The 15,012-nt window shown below is 42.9% G+C and overlaps 1 protein-coding gene across 2 annotated transcripts in view; it reads right to left on the bottom strand.

Moving 5' to 3' along the window:
- LOC117493391 (potassium channel subfamily T member 2) overlaps window positions 1–15,012 on the bottom strand; it is a 33,004-nt gene that overhangs the window by 7,368 nt on the left and 10,624 nt on the right. For both annotated transcript variants that reach the window (XM_034143921.1, XM_034143922.1), the window contains exons 3-18: window positions 13,750–13,852; window positions 13,404–13,466; window positions 12,548–12,596; window positions 12,083–12,142; window positions 11,321–11,395; window positions 11,054–11,137; window positions 10,550–10,644; window positions 9,766–9,946; window positions 7,961–8,125; window positions 7,404–7,540; window positions 6,839–6,902; window positions 5,878–5,986; window positions 2,804–2,912; window positions 2,609–2,665; window positions 1,406–1,558; window positions 1,068–1,321 (exon numbers count right to left, since the gene is read on the bottom strand). In XM_034143921.1, coding sequence (XP_033999812.1) covers window positions 1,068–1,321; window positions 1,406–1,558; window positions 2,609–2,665; window positions 2,804–2,912; window positions 5,878–5,986; window positions 6,839–6,902; window positions 7,404–7,540; window positions 7,961–8,125; window positions 9,766–9,946; window positions 10,550–10,644; window positions 11,054–11,137; window positions 11,321–11,395; window positions 12,083–12,142; window positions 12,548–12,596; window positions 13,404–13,466; window positions 13,750–13,852 — 1,758 coding nt within the window. The remainder of the gene's footprint in view (window positions 1–1,067; window positions 1,322–1,405; window positions 1,559–2,608; window positions 2,666–2,803; window positions 2,913–5,877; window positions 5,987–6,838; window positions 6,903–7,403; window positions 7,541–7,960; window positions 8,126–9,765; window positions 9,947–10,549; window positions 10,645–11,053; window positions 11,138–11,320; window positions 11,396–12,082; window positions 12,143–12,547; window positions 12,597–13,403; window positions 13,467–13,749; window positions 13,853–15,012) is intronic.

Raw genomic sequence — 15,012 nt, 5'->3', positions numbered from 1 at the left:
ACACACACACACACACACACACACACACACACACACACACACACACACACACACACACACACACACACACACACACACACACACACACACACACACACACACACACACACACACACACACACACACACACACACACACAGATGACTGAAGGGTCAAAGATGAATGAAGGAACAAACACTATACACGAAGTTACAAAAATAAGAAAGTTTCCCTTCAGGCAAACAGATAAAAAATCCTTTAATTAGATGGCGTTGTCATATGAAATTCTAAAAACATAGACAGTGCTTGTAACTGTTCAAATAAAGCGGAGCTCTCAACCCACTCAGAGTGTCACAAACACCCTTAGGAGGTAGAAGGGCGTTTGTGACGCTATACTGTTTTTAGAATTTCACCATGAAATAGCCATCTGGTTAGGAGCTTTTAAACATGTTGCTAGATGAGTGGATTTAAGGACCTTACTTCCTTTTCAAACCCTTTTGTTCCCAACCAAAGCAAACCTTTATTGTAATTCCAACATCAAGGACCCTTTTTTTCTACTATACATGATGTGTTTGCACAGTCCCTGATAGTGGATACTGTGGTGAGAGCATTGAGGAATAGAGAGCTATACAGTGTCACTGTTGTCCACCAGGTGGTGTGTGTATACTGACAGTTCAGTTCATTTGGTTGTTGTTTTTTTTAGATTATTATTTGGCCACCAGTGCCTTTATTATAGAAGCAGATTTAAAATGGGGAGAAAAAAGGAGATGACACGCTGAAATGGTCTGAGTGAATCCTAGGCCTTGAGCTCTGCCAGGTTAGCTATCAAGCGGCCCCATTTAGGGGTTCTTATCAAGTGTCATATCAAGTGTTGCTTATGATCAGATACATGTGAATTCATCAGAAAAGCTGTGCATATATTTAACCAAGATAGCTTGTGTGAGAACTGCGTAATTCTGAAAGCTGTGAATGTGCTGCTGCAGCTGACAGTTTGATGACAGGTTTGCGTGTTTGACCAACACATACTGCAAACAGAAGGCCAGTGTGTAAACGTTACACAGTCTTTGCGGCGTGCATTTCAGACTGACCCATGCTGGCGATGATACTGTGGACTGGCAGGCGTGTGAGTCCGTGGTAGATGGATTGGTGCACCCCCCTGGGATTTCTTCCAGTTCCGCCCCACGATGGCTCCTTGTGGCCCCTGACGAATGCTGAGTTCTCCTCTTTGGAGATATTGATGTAGAAGCATGTGTCAGAGGCCCCCATGATGTGGCAGGGCCCAGGGTTCAGCAAGATGTTGGTGGTTTCCAATCTGCGAACTCCGATCAAACATACTCCATACCTGCACAAAGACAAGGTCAGATCTGAACAGTGCGGGGGGGTTTTGAGTTCTTATTTTTTGGGCTTTTCACACAATATAACTTACTTTTTGTGAGCATGAAAGGAGGCAAAGGTGAAACTCTTGCCCTGGTATTCTCCAAAGAATTTACTTTCCTCTAGACGGATGTGATGCACCTCATTGGCTGAGCAGCGGCGGTAGGTTCGGTGCCATTGGTCTGCTGCACATGCACCGCCCTCCCTGAGATAGAAAAGTAGGATTGATTGGCCACGTGGGGAAAGAATGACCTTTAAAACTTGTAACACAAAGCGTCTAGCTCAGCACCAGGACAACATGAGGATATATTTCACTCTCAGGGGGGTCTGAGGTCTCAGAGGTAAGATCTTAAATCTCTGTCAGAGCTACTGATCAATACTTCAATCAGGACACACAAGGACAGCCAACCTGTCCAAACAATAGCTCCCAAATGTACACATTCACACATTTTTCTCCTAGGGATACATCTTTAGATGTGGAGGCTAAAGAGGTGATAGCATAAAGCAAGGGTGTGGGGGCAGTGTGAATGTGGGTGGCCTGCGACAAAGACGACATTATATAAACAAGTGTTATAGCGATTTTGCAGTTTACAGGAACTACTGTAAGTGTAAGGTTGGAGAGGAGGAGGGAGCATCATGTAGCACTGTCACAGCCAATAAACCATATGGCAACAAATCCAGATATAGAAGCATACTTATGAAATACATTGCTTTTGAAAGTACAACTCATCAGACACAAGAGTACTTGATATTGAACTTCTTTAATATTCATATTTTTTGATGCAATCAAAGAGATTGTCATTGTTATTTTGAAGATATCTACTGCACTCAAAGGAATACAAAAAAATAATTTGTTTATCAATTACTCATCGAGGTTTTACCTTGAATATCTTGATGAAAGAAGTAAATTACTAAAACATTTCTTCGCATATTCAATGAAATACAAATGGTGATTAAATATTTTAAACTAGTACCATCATAATCACTTATTCCGCTATCACCCCATAATGATACAAATAAATTAAAGTAAAATCTTGTGTAATGAGCAATTTGCCCCTGATCACATTGTGATGTTGTGCAGGATTTAAGCATTAAACTGTAACCTATAAGAAAAAGTCAAAATACAACAAAATGTTTCTTAATAACACAATTAACCTCCACGAAGTAAATCTCCTCATGGAATAACAAAAGACAATGTGCAAATCTATGGAAGTGGACAGATGATTGGGGTGAATACAGATCAGATGAATCCTACCTGTTGAGGGCTTGAAAGGCTCCGGCACGCTGCTTGAAGGCCTCTTGGGGAGCCATTCTGGAAAGCAAACACCAAAGTTGAGTGACATTGAGGAGACAATAAGCAGCTCAGTTCTGTTCACTGTATCTACTGCATATTTTACTGTCAAGTTAACAAAAAAAGAGGGATTGGGAGTCAGAAAGCAAGGGAACTTACTGTCCTCTGGAGGAGTGGATCAATAGAGTGATGAGTGTTGATGTACCAGGGCACACGCAGTTTAAAGCCAGCATGGCGTACTTAAACTCTTCTTCACACACCACATGATCTGCAGACACAGGAAACAAAAGGGGAAATGTATCAGAGGTCGGAAAATACAACCCTCACACTCCATGATAGTTTCAACTCTGAGTCCAACAACTAAAGACATCCCTAGCATTTGTGAGTGTTTTCTTGATCCATGGTGATATTTAGCTTTGCAAATTGTAGTTTTTCAGCGGATGTTATACATCTCTGGAGATTATGCTTCCACCCTTCTCAATAGAGTGAACTAAATGTCATCTTTAGCTCTAAGAAGGTCTCATCCATTATGTTTTATTTCCACCAGGCATAAACCGAGGCTAGTGGGACCTTGTATTTGGGTTGTGTGTGCATGTGTCTGTCTGTAGCTTATCTTGCATACTCTTGGAGCCAGCGGTCTTATAATATCTGTGCTCTGTTTGCTCAAGAACCTCTCCCAGCTATTCCCTCATTTTAGAAAACATATTTGATTCATCACTGTCTGCTGATTCTTCAGTCCTTTAATCGGTTCGGGAGGGGAGAGGGAGAACCACAGCATGGCTGAGTGCAATAGTTTAAAAGAGTGATATGGTTCAAATCTAAAGTTAGAAAAGATCACATGTTCCCAAGCGTGTTGCCTCTAAATTGATTGTTTTGTTCAATCAAAAATGAAAGACATATAAATGTGTTCTGATATAAAACAAGAGACAGCAGCACATTTCTACTTTGTGAACGTTTATTTATCACAATTGTTGTTCTGGTTATATTCCCTCTTATTTCATCACTAGCTCAAACACAACTGAAAAACAGAATTTGATTAATAGTGACACATCTTTTTGGAAAGAACATCCTGGTTATTCCCAACTGTGAACAGTACAATGTGTAAATAGGGCTAAAGAGTACCACTTAAAGACCAAAGCACAAACAATCACATATATGTTATGTTAAATGACACTTAGAACAAATGAGTCAAGCAGACAGTCGTGTCATCATCCTCTTGTACCAGCTGCTTGTTTACTCCCATGGGATCTTCTTAATGTTACTGTTGTGGCCCAGCGCTCAGTTTTTGGGGATTAGATAGAAGAACAAGCACAAGCCAGTGATTTAGTGTCAGCCTTAAACCCCCTTTCAATCACATCATCCAAGACTAAATGCCTGTGAGCAAACCAAACCAAACGGAACAAACACAGATGACACTCCTGTCATTTACCTGTTGCCGCACAGCCTCCTCCACGAAAGGAAAAACCAATAGAGCGATTCATGTTTTTAGAGAGCCAATCAGCATGTCGGGCACAGAGAGCTCCCATTTCCCCTGCTGGGTAATCCTTGATTGCAATTTATTTGCTTCCTTGTTTACCAACAATATTTAGCTGGGTCAGAAAAGCAAATGACGTGCCTTTAATTAGGAAGTATTTGCTGAAGAACGTCGGAGCCTGACATGAGGCATAAAACTCAATCAGCTGCCAGCCGGAGAATCCGGAGAGCCCGATGACATGTAAATTGTGTGCCTGAATCTTAGCAGGTGAGAGACAATTAAATCTGCTGATTGTGGATCTTCTGCTGAAGTACCAATGTGCCTTTGGCTCAGAACAGGACATCATAATGCAGCTCACACACAAAGCTTTTCAGATTGTGAGAAAGCAGCTTATACAGACCAATGGGCATCTCTAAGCGTGCAGAGTAAAACACAAAAACATCAATGTTTCATCTTTAAGGCAACAGTGTTCATTATTGTCACGCACGTTCCAATCTCTAGGTCTGCCACCTATACACACATCTCTAACTCACAAAGCGCACACACAGTAGTCACACACAAAATGGAGTCTTTTCTGCAATATCCAATTTTCAACATCCCTCGTGTGTTTCTGTTAACCACTGTGATGCCTTCACTTCCCATCTTCTCCTCTGCTTACTGTTCAACGCCGCCCAGCATCCCATCCTCTATCCTTCAGATACCGGAACCCAGACCAGGAGAGAAACCAATTATAGACCTCGACATACTGTGCACACACACACCCACACATGCACACACTCACATACATCCACAAGGTTTTAGTACCCTCTTCAGAATCGCTATCACAGACTGGTGTTAAAGGTGTGTGAAGATAAGTGCGGACATGCAGATGTTGGCCATTACAACTTGACCACAGGTCCAGTGGTTAAGCTAATTAATTCAGTTAGCTGTTAATTTTTGTATGAGTGTGCTGTTGTTGAACACGATGCCTGCTGCTGCAATAAGCCCACTTCAGGAGGGCAACAGGCTATTGTCATTCAGAACATAAACCGGGGAGACAATCGATTAACACCGCACCCCATTTTTTATGGTTACTCAAACGCCTCAGGGTTTCCTGCCCGGCTGCAGCATTCTCCCGATCTTTCCTATTGAACGTTGAGCTGTTATTAAACCATTCCTGTGGATCAAATTAAATGTGTTTCCCTTGCTCATTAATGCCTCCCACACTAACACTTAGCGGGTGTATTCCAAGTGGTGTCAAAATATGGCATCTGTCTTACAGTTATGTTCGAGTGACTACTTACATACTCGCTCCCTGAGTTTACTGTGGTGACTTCAGGCTTAAGGTCAGTTGATTATAAACATTAGGTTTTGTGGTCTTAAAGAAGTTACTTTTAACAGTCATGTATGGAATTTATCATCAGCACTGAAAGGCTGTTGGGGGCCACAAGGAGGTGACTATTGACTATTTCATTAGAAAACACAATATTTCAAAATTCCTGCCCTTAACACATAAGCCTCAGTCTGGCTCTGGCAGTCAAGTGTGTAAAACAGCACTGCAGAGGCAAAGGAGGATTTCCTACGGGGAGAGCTCATCTGTCAGGTTAGCACAACAGCAGAACTTCCCCAAATAAGGGGATTTTCTTGTCTTGGGACGGGACACATTTGAGCATCTGCATTATAATGCATTGAAATAACAGTAGTTGAATCCAAACAAGAATGGACACACTTTTAGCAAAGGAGTCACTGTCAGTGTTTGATTTCACACTCTTGTGCCCACCTGCAAATTTGACGTGGAACTTGTTCTCCGGCTTGAGGATCTGGACGTACAAGGGGCAATTGGGAGCGAAGTCTTTCACCGCCCAGGCTCGGAGGATGGTCTGATGATCCTGAGAAAATGGGAATTGAGGTGGATGGAGTGAAAAGTTGGGAGAGAAAGAGGAAAAGGGCAATGGAGAGTTAAAGAGTGGTAAACACACACAACTAACAGCATCAGATTCTTCCTAAAACACTGACTTCCCAGAGCAACTCAACGGCCATTGTCAGATTTCAAAGTAATGCTATTCTAACATCTTTCTACAAAGAAGTGTTCAAGAATAGTGGCAAGCCCATAAAGAGTGAACTGAGTAACACTGGCCAGGATATAATTGTTGAACATTGTGTCATTTTGTGAGGCTGTACTCTGTTATCTGAAAAGATCATGTCAGCATGCTATCATGCTCAAAGGGACAAGGATAACACGCTAATGTTTCTCTATGTTAACCATAGTCACATGCTGACAGTAATTACAACGTTTTCAAGGTTCTGAAGAATGGACACCTAATGTGGGTACAAGAAACAAAAATAAGGGATCTCCAAAGGTATTACAATTCAGCTGCCAAATTATTCAGTGTAAAAACCAGGGTGTTAATTAAACCGTGTGATCAACTCACTATCATGGCAAGTAGTGTCGTGTAACATTGCACCTATAGATGTTTTTCACATGCATAGTGTGTATAGTTATGTAGTTATGTCAAGCCTGTGTTTCCTTTACTCTCTGTTTCAGTCATTTTCACTGCAATAATCTTTTGGTAGAAAGCATCCAATGCAGTGGACTAAATCCAGTTGTTACCAAAGCTGCTTTAATGAGTAATTATTTTTTTCAAATGTTATTTTAAGGCTTTTCTCAGGCAAGCAGCCCTACTATGGAAATGTTACATATGGGGAGTCATGGCAATACAGAGAAGCAGTGAGAAACGTACAGCAGCAATGCGGTCCACTTCAAACCGGTTGCTGAGGATAAAGCAGGCTTCAGCGTCGTCCATCCTGCAGGCAGTTAGAAAAGCATGTGGCCATGGGAGACATAGATAAATAGAGAGAATCAGGGAAGCATTGAGGAAAGAAGACATGGGAAGGGGTGAGTTGTCATGTTGTTGAGGGAGAGGACAAAAGAGAAAAAAGCAGGACAAAAGAATAACAAACAATCCAATCGATCTTTCAAGCCCACGCTATTTAGGGTTGAGATGGAAGCAGGCAAGAAAACAGGGAGTGTCAAAAAACTAAACAATGTATTTTGTTCCTTAGTCTTTCCCTATGACAAAGGTTCTGCTGCTGTATTTCAAAAAGCCAGGAGGTAAACAATAAGCATTAGAACTCCAACTGTAATTAAAGCTATTATTATAAGGCTGTAGGCGATTAAGGCATTAATTATAAGCTCAAGCGTCTAAAAGTGGGGCCTTTTATTTCAAGGTAACAGGTCTGTTCTGGGGTTATTCAGTGCTTGTATTATTTGTCGTGATTGTTGTTGTTTTTGTCACAGTATCTCACTTGGCCCTCATCAGGTCTTGGTCTTTGAGGGCAGAACCCTGCAGGTAGATGACTCTCTGGGCCCACAGAGGGACATGGAGGACCCTCCTGACCTGGACATCCATCTCTGCTGGGCACAGGATCACCACATAGTAGTCCTACAAACACACAAAGAGGGGTTTAACCAACAGCTCACTTAATACTGAACTATGATTGGCTGCCAAACTAATTGTGATGTAACAAAATCATGCTTTAATGACCACATCCCATGTGAGATCTCCCACTTCGGCAGATTCATGTGCAACTTAATTAAATAACAATATGCAAAACACATTTTCTAAGTAAAGGGAGACGTTAACCATTACCTGAACCTCCTAATGGATACACATGAATGCAACCTCATGAACACACACACATCTGCTTCATCATGAATAATACAGCATTGTGATTCTTGTTTTCGCTAAATGAAACATCTCCTTTAACCTCAGCTGTCGAGCGAACTGTAGATGATTACAGACAACACTCACAAAACCCCTCCAACACCCTTTTTGTTTTGGCTTAAAACCGTTTTGAGAGACCTGTAATCGGGGGTGAGCGAAGAACTCATTGAGGAAGTCCATGAGGAGGTCGATTTTGAGGCAGCTGACACACAGCACCACGTGTTTCTCCGTCTGCGCCCTGTAGCGGCTGTAGTTCCCCCCGGACTTCTGCCGCTCCATCCACAGAAAGGCCAGCTGCTCGAACTACATTCAGAATGACATCAATCACATTCAACAGATGGAAATTGGATTAGGTTTGCTGGAATACAGGGAGGAGCCAGGTGGCTTAGGAAAAGAAAACAATGCCTTGCAGAGAGTGTGTTTTGGTTTAATTAGGGACAGTGTTGGGGGAATTAAGGAAAGATGAGATTTGGTTAAGGATGGGGGCTGAATGAAACATGACAGCAGCAACAGAGGAAAGTAAGTTACAGAAATACCAGTAAGCCTGAGGGAAACACATGTGTGTGTGGAGAGGGCCAGGTAGTTGGGTATATAGATGAGAGACAAGTAAATTACCTAAAGGGTTAGTAATTTATCTTATTTGCAAATCAATATCCTTTCTAGGCTCAACATTACACACAATTACAGGTCAAGAGGCACATTTCCTTTGGTGTGTGTTGGGCACAAAAATCAATAGAGGCTCCCCTGTGCAGACAAGAGAACGGTCATGGCAGGACTCGGACACACACACACACACACACACACACACACACACACACACACACACACACACACACACACACACACACACACACACACACACACACACACACACACACACACACACACACACACACACACACACACACACACACACACACACACACACACACACAGGGTAGGGCTTGGAGGGGGGGTTTCTAAATGTCAAACGGTGTTTTGTGGTTGAAAGATGGGGAGAGGGAGTAGGTATGGATGACACGGCATCAATGTTGGTGATTCACAGATTGTCGTTATGAGTCTGTTCTAGTTAACAAAAGTTTCTTCATGTTTGTGTCTTTTGTTATTGTGAAGGTTTTGGTTGTCAAGACATTTGCTAACACCCGGTCGCAGCTGATGGGAAAAACAAAACAGTGTGAGTTTGTTCAACAGCCATTATGCTGCGTAGGATGCAGCCCTACACATACTGCTTGTGTGACACGTTCAAAAACAGAAAAGCTATCAAAGATGTTTAGCGTCATCATCACCAAAGAAATCCAATTTGCAACAAATGAGGAATGTCAGTAGACCAAATCATGTGTGGATTGTTTCTCAGTATTATGTGAGTGTGGTTTCCTGCCCTCATCTGACTGCACACAGAGGAAAGTCGTTCCATTAGCACCTCTACATCTTTTGGGAAGCAAGCAAGGAAGGAAGGAGGATACTCTTGCTGTTTCCAGAGTAAAAATAGTGCTGCAAATCTACGTAGGATGCAATGAGTCATCACATAATTGTACAAGGGGGAAAAAAGGAGAATTATGAATCTTAGGAAAAAACAGATAAACATTTCCTGTAAACAGACTATACCAAAACAGCTTTTTTTGGTTTCAAAGCAATCCCATTCATTTTAGGCATGATTTAAATAATTCACTAAAACACATCAGAGGCACGTCTGTGCTCAGTTTAACCAATATGTTCCTACTTCTATATTACTTGGAGGAAAGCCCAGCAGAGCCCGGCTGGCTGCTCCAAAAGTTAAATTGAAATAAATATGAGATTGGATGAGGGCTTCTAAACTCATCAAATCACAACTTTCCTAGATCACTTTTTAAAAACCTACCTTTCAAAGCTTTGTGTGTTATTTTCCCAAACTCTTTTTAACCTACTGCCTGTGATGCGTTAGTGGTTATCACCATTGTTCTCACCTGGATGGGAAGCACAATGAGCGCCACGAAGATCATGATGACCACCAGGAGTTGTGAGGGCCAGATCTGGGGGGTGACATCTCCGAAGCCCACCGTGGAGAAGGTGACCACGCAGAAGTAGAGCGAGTCGAACAGGGTCAGGTTGTTGCCCGCTCGTTCCAGGTGTTGAATACCGCAGATGCTGAGTACAAAAAAGGAAGTGTGTATTACTCAGACTTCACATGCTGGGTGAAGTATAGGTTCCTGTGGAGAGCTGTCTTTCACGCCTGTGTGTGTATGTGTGATTGAGGAGATGGGGGTGGATGCATGCTTCAGTGGCTTTGTGGGACACTGTATATGCATACTGCGCCTGCTATTTTGTTCTTTATGGGATAGATGAGTCAACTGATGTAAATGTCACCCCTGAAATGGTCAGAGAGCTTAATTCCTGCTGCTTGTAGCATCTTTTGGATTAGCAAGCTGTCACATCCTCCACTGCACTGAAGCATTTCAGAGCACTATCTCATCTTCACAGTTACCTTCCTTTTTATCTTTTATCTGGAAGAGGAGTATTTATTTCCCTATATCATATTTTGTACCTCTCTACCACGTCATTGTTTTGCCTCTCCCTATCCATCTCACCCCCTCCTTTCCTCACCCTGCCCTAGAATTCTAATTCGACATTCTAGAACACAAGCACCTGTACGTGGTCATGCCAAAACCGACACTGTCTGTCGAACCCTGACCCTGTTTTTCTCCTAGTTGACCCACTTTCAGTTGAGTGTCAGCTGGCGAGGGTACCCACCATGTGAACATGAGGCAGACCAGGGTGCTGATGAGTATCACCACCTGGTTAAACATGGCTGAGTGCGTCCGCTGGATCGCCCTGTGGAGATCATTCTGCAAAGAGATAGACACAGGTGTGAGTATGTGAACAGCCCATTGTTGAAGTGTGAAATGAGGATAAATATCAGTTTATGGGTAGTATGAAAAATACATAGAACTAAGGAGGAAATATAAAATTGCACTAAAGCAGGAGATGAAAATGGCAAAGAGCAAAGAGGAAGACAGCATATTAAAAAATGGGAAGCAAGTTCAGACGACATTGGACAGCAGGGAATATGAGAAACTTCTCCACCAAGCCCAGGGTGCAAGGTTAAATGTGTTTTACGACTTATTTACCTTCATGGCAGAATGAGCTGGTGAGCTGTAATAGCACAGACAGAGAGGGGCAATCGCATGCCAACAAACAGAATATAACAGAGATGAAAGTAATGATGAAAATTGAGAAGGGAGGTGCTTGACTCACTATCATGTTCTCCAGAGCGTGTTTTGCCAGCCAGCAATTGAGAAATACAGGGATGAAGAGATTTCTGATGGAGGGCAAAATCACCTGTCAAGAATGGAGAGTGTTAGTCTGCTTGGCTGTCTCCTCACATTGTTTCATAGGTTGCATACAGTCACTGAATAACAGGCAAAGGAAAGGGGTTGTGTGAGCATGAGCCTGGTGTGATATTATACAATAAATATATATGTATTCCGCAGTGCTCGAGTGCGTTCGAGCATTTCCACTCACAGTGATCATGAAGGGGATGGCGCTGATCATCTCCAGAATGAAAGGGACACGTAATACTTGCTCCCAAACGTTGCCCTGGAAACACAAACCACATACAAGGGGTCAAGAAACCCCATTGTCATGGCGACCTTCAGGAATAACCATATAACAGACCCCCATTGCGGTGAGTTGGAGGGAACAAATTGACCGCCATAGAATTGATCTCGATGTATGAGTGTTATATAACGCCCTTGCGTCCCTTTGAGATAAGAAGCAGCATTACTCAGTTTCCTCTTGGCTTAATTGTTCAATTAAGATGTCAGACATGGCTTTTTTTTATGCGTCTCCCACCTGCATATAACTGATCTAAATCTGATTAGTGTAGGTGGACAGGCGCAGGGTACGTCCACAGGAATCAGTCAGTGCTAAATGTTAAAGGGCTTCTAGCCTTCAGAGTAATCTGCAGAGTGAGCCCTTTATAGGCTTATACTGTCAGGTACATCAAAAGCAGGGCAACCCGTTGATGGATCGGCCCCCTGCAACACAGGGGCCTCCCCTAAAGTCTCTCTGATGTGTCAATAACAGGCTGATGATAAGGATGCCTCGCTGAGGGTCTTTCCAAATGCAAGGAGACGTGAGAAAACACACAGAGGAGTTCAGAGTGGACAAACTACACCCTCAGGCATTTTGCATGAATGTGCGTCCCTGCCTGCACACACGTAGACATCAAAAGAACATCACAAAAGGCTTCAGATTGGATTTTGGGGGCCGTGAGTATCTCACCTTATAGCTGAGATACACGAGCAACATAGTTTCTGAAAAGCTGATGAAAGCCACAAGCACCTGCAAAAAGAGAGAGAGAGAGAGTTACAGAGAAAATGAGAGATGCTGACACAGAAAGGAGTCGGGGGGTGACCAGAGCAGAGAGAAATTAGGAGGTGCAGGGATGGAGGAGGAGAGCGTGGGTGGAAGCAGTAGGCTGGCTGATGATTGAGCTTCAGAGGGAACAGATTTAAGTGAAGCAAGAGACAGTCTGGTGTCTGAATGTGTATATGCGTGTGTAACTATGCCTTAATTGTAAATATGTGTCAGGTTAAATGATATCATTCATTTAAGCCGGAATTGACATGCAGTGTGATGCCGACAAACCCATAAAAGGATTGCAGAAAAGATGACATGGAACCTGTGTTGGTGTGTTCATGCATTCAGACATTTGTGTAAACACCGATGAACGGAGGTCTATCTGACCTGCAGCGCCCACAGCGGTAGAGGTCGATCCACCCAGATGATCAGTTTCCTACAGAGCGAAAGAAAGGGAAAGAACAGAGAAAATAGGAGAGAGAAATTGAAGAAAAAAAAGGGCCAAGAATATTTTATTAAAAAGGACAAAACATTCTAATTGTGTTCTGTAACACAATGATACTCAATAGGGACCGACACATTTCACTTGTTAAATCTAATTTTGGCGTTTACAACTGAACAACAGAGGACTCCCCAGCTGCTAATGTGCTCATATTGTTGGAGAAAAAGCAATATTCACACAGTTTATTTGACATGTACAGCCTTATTGTGAGAGAAAAGGCAATTTTTCCCCCTAAAGACCCCCTGGGGCTTATCATGGCTACTTGCCTGCCCGCTCTCTGATTTGCTCCTACGGTTCGGCTGCTCGGAGCAGGAGGCAGCCCATCCCTTTCCTGAGCTCACCCTGTCAGCCTCCTTATTCATTTGGAGCCAGAGCTTAGCCAGTGTCACCGGCCACCAATTAGATCAATAGTCCCTGAGCAGGAGACATGGCTGCAGCCTCAGGTCTGCATGTGCACACTTCCTGGTCTATCTCCCTCTCTCTGCTATTGTAGATTATGTGCTTTATCTCCACTAGATCGCTGCTGATTAGGCTGCACACGCACTGCATGCATAATAGGTTGACAGGTAATCCATACAGTCCAATTGTGACGAATGAATGTGGATCTTAATGCTCAATATCAGCATTGTGCATTGATTGCATTATACGTTTCCGATGTTGGGGATGCCAGTCCTCCAGGGTGCACCATTTCATCCCTGCAGGCCGAAGCCATCACTCCCAATTAGAGACTCACATGCTTACCAGTCAAACCCACTCCAGGGATGCGATGATGTGTTTTGTTTGGTGCAGTTTGCTCCGTTTACGCTGCATTAGGAAACAAACACAAACATGACAATGAAAGTAAGTTCTTACTCCTTATCCCCTCAAAACCGGGACCTCAGTGTAGATATCAGTTTACTTTTTGGATTGCATCTCCACCCCCTCTCTTCGCCCGACAACATCTTACATACATTGCTTTTACGGGATACTCTACACACACCGTTATCTCAGCTATTGACCTGTTGCGCTTGTTCCTGCTATCAGGTCTCCACACACACACATACTTTGTTTCACCTCATTAAGCCCCTGTTATCTCCTTTTCACTCACCAGTCCTGTCTTCCATCTTGCGGGTTGTCCAATAGGACTCTGACAATGTAGAGGAGACAGCTCAGCACTTTTAGAGAAAAGTTGAACATTCGCACTCGCAGACCTGCAATAGAAAGAAAGAGGACAATCAGTCATTTCTTATTTCAAAAAAAGAAACAGAAGAAAAGATCTGCAGGATTCTTTGCTTCCCCTAAGATACAAATAACAGCATAAAAAAACATCACACACACAAAAACCAGAATAGCTTTGGGGATTCAAAAGCAGTTTATAAGCCATTTATCATCACTACCAAAAGCTCAGTAGTGCATTAGATTTCTCTCCAAAGCACAATTCATTACATATTTTCAATAAAGAAGGTGTAGCCTGGAAGGCAATGGTTTGTCCAATAAAGCAGAATATGGTTTGCTAAAAGTTGAACAAATATCCCTTACACCCCAGTTAGTATTACATTATGTTGTTTAAGCATTTGTTAACCGCTTAATAGGAAGGGATGAACACTTTCATTACTTACTTAAATATAAATAAATTACAAAATATACACATGTTTCTAATGTAAGTTACAGGGCCCATGTCATGCTTTTCCGGTTATTACCCGTCCCCTTGTGTGTTATGAAGGTTTTTATGCATGTAAACGGTCTGCAGAGTCAAAAACCCTCAAAGTACACCCTGTAGCGAGTAAAACTCTAACACAGAAAATACCTGTCTATGCTGCCCCAAAACGCCTCGTTGGAGATTTCAAATGTTCCATTGTTTACTTCCTGGGTACTGTGACGTGTGAATACCCAGAGGCCACACCCTCTGCCAGCATTTCACGAAACAAAGCTTCTCAAACCTTTCAGCGATTCATGCCGGATATGTACAGCGTAGGGCACTGAAGAACGATGCTGTTCCTACTTTGTTTGGACCAGCGGGAGATTCGGGTACACAACCTGTAAGTATTCATTGTTGTTTGTGTATTTATGATGTTTAAAACAAACAATGTATCTACCACGACTGTTTAAATGGGTAAACGTTTTTCGGCTGCTAAGTTGGGATCGCGGAGAAATGCTCTCCGCAGACCCATTCTCACCGTGTTATAAACCTTTTTCTTACTCAATATCAAGCCACACTTATTGTTTTTACTTCGGCTGTGAGTGTTTGTGTGTGTGCTCAGGATGAGTTACGCTTGTTCTCGCTGTATCGCCGACTCGGAAGCCTGTCCGCTCCTCGCAGCAGATCGCAGCAACGAGCCTCGCAAACGTCCCGACTAATCAGAGCACACTG

Source organism: Trematomus bernacchii, unplaced genomic scaffold (assembly GCF_902827165.1).
Source record: "Trematomus bernacchii unplaced genomic scaffold, fTreBer1.1, whole genome shotgun sequence".
Lineage (NCBI taxonomy): Eukaryota > Metazoa > Chordata > Actinopteri > Perciformes > Nototheniidae > Trematomus > Trematomus bernacchii.
This window is presented reverse-complemented; position numbering and strand designations above follow the sequence as displayed.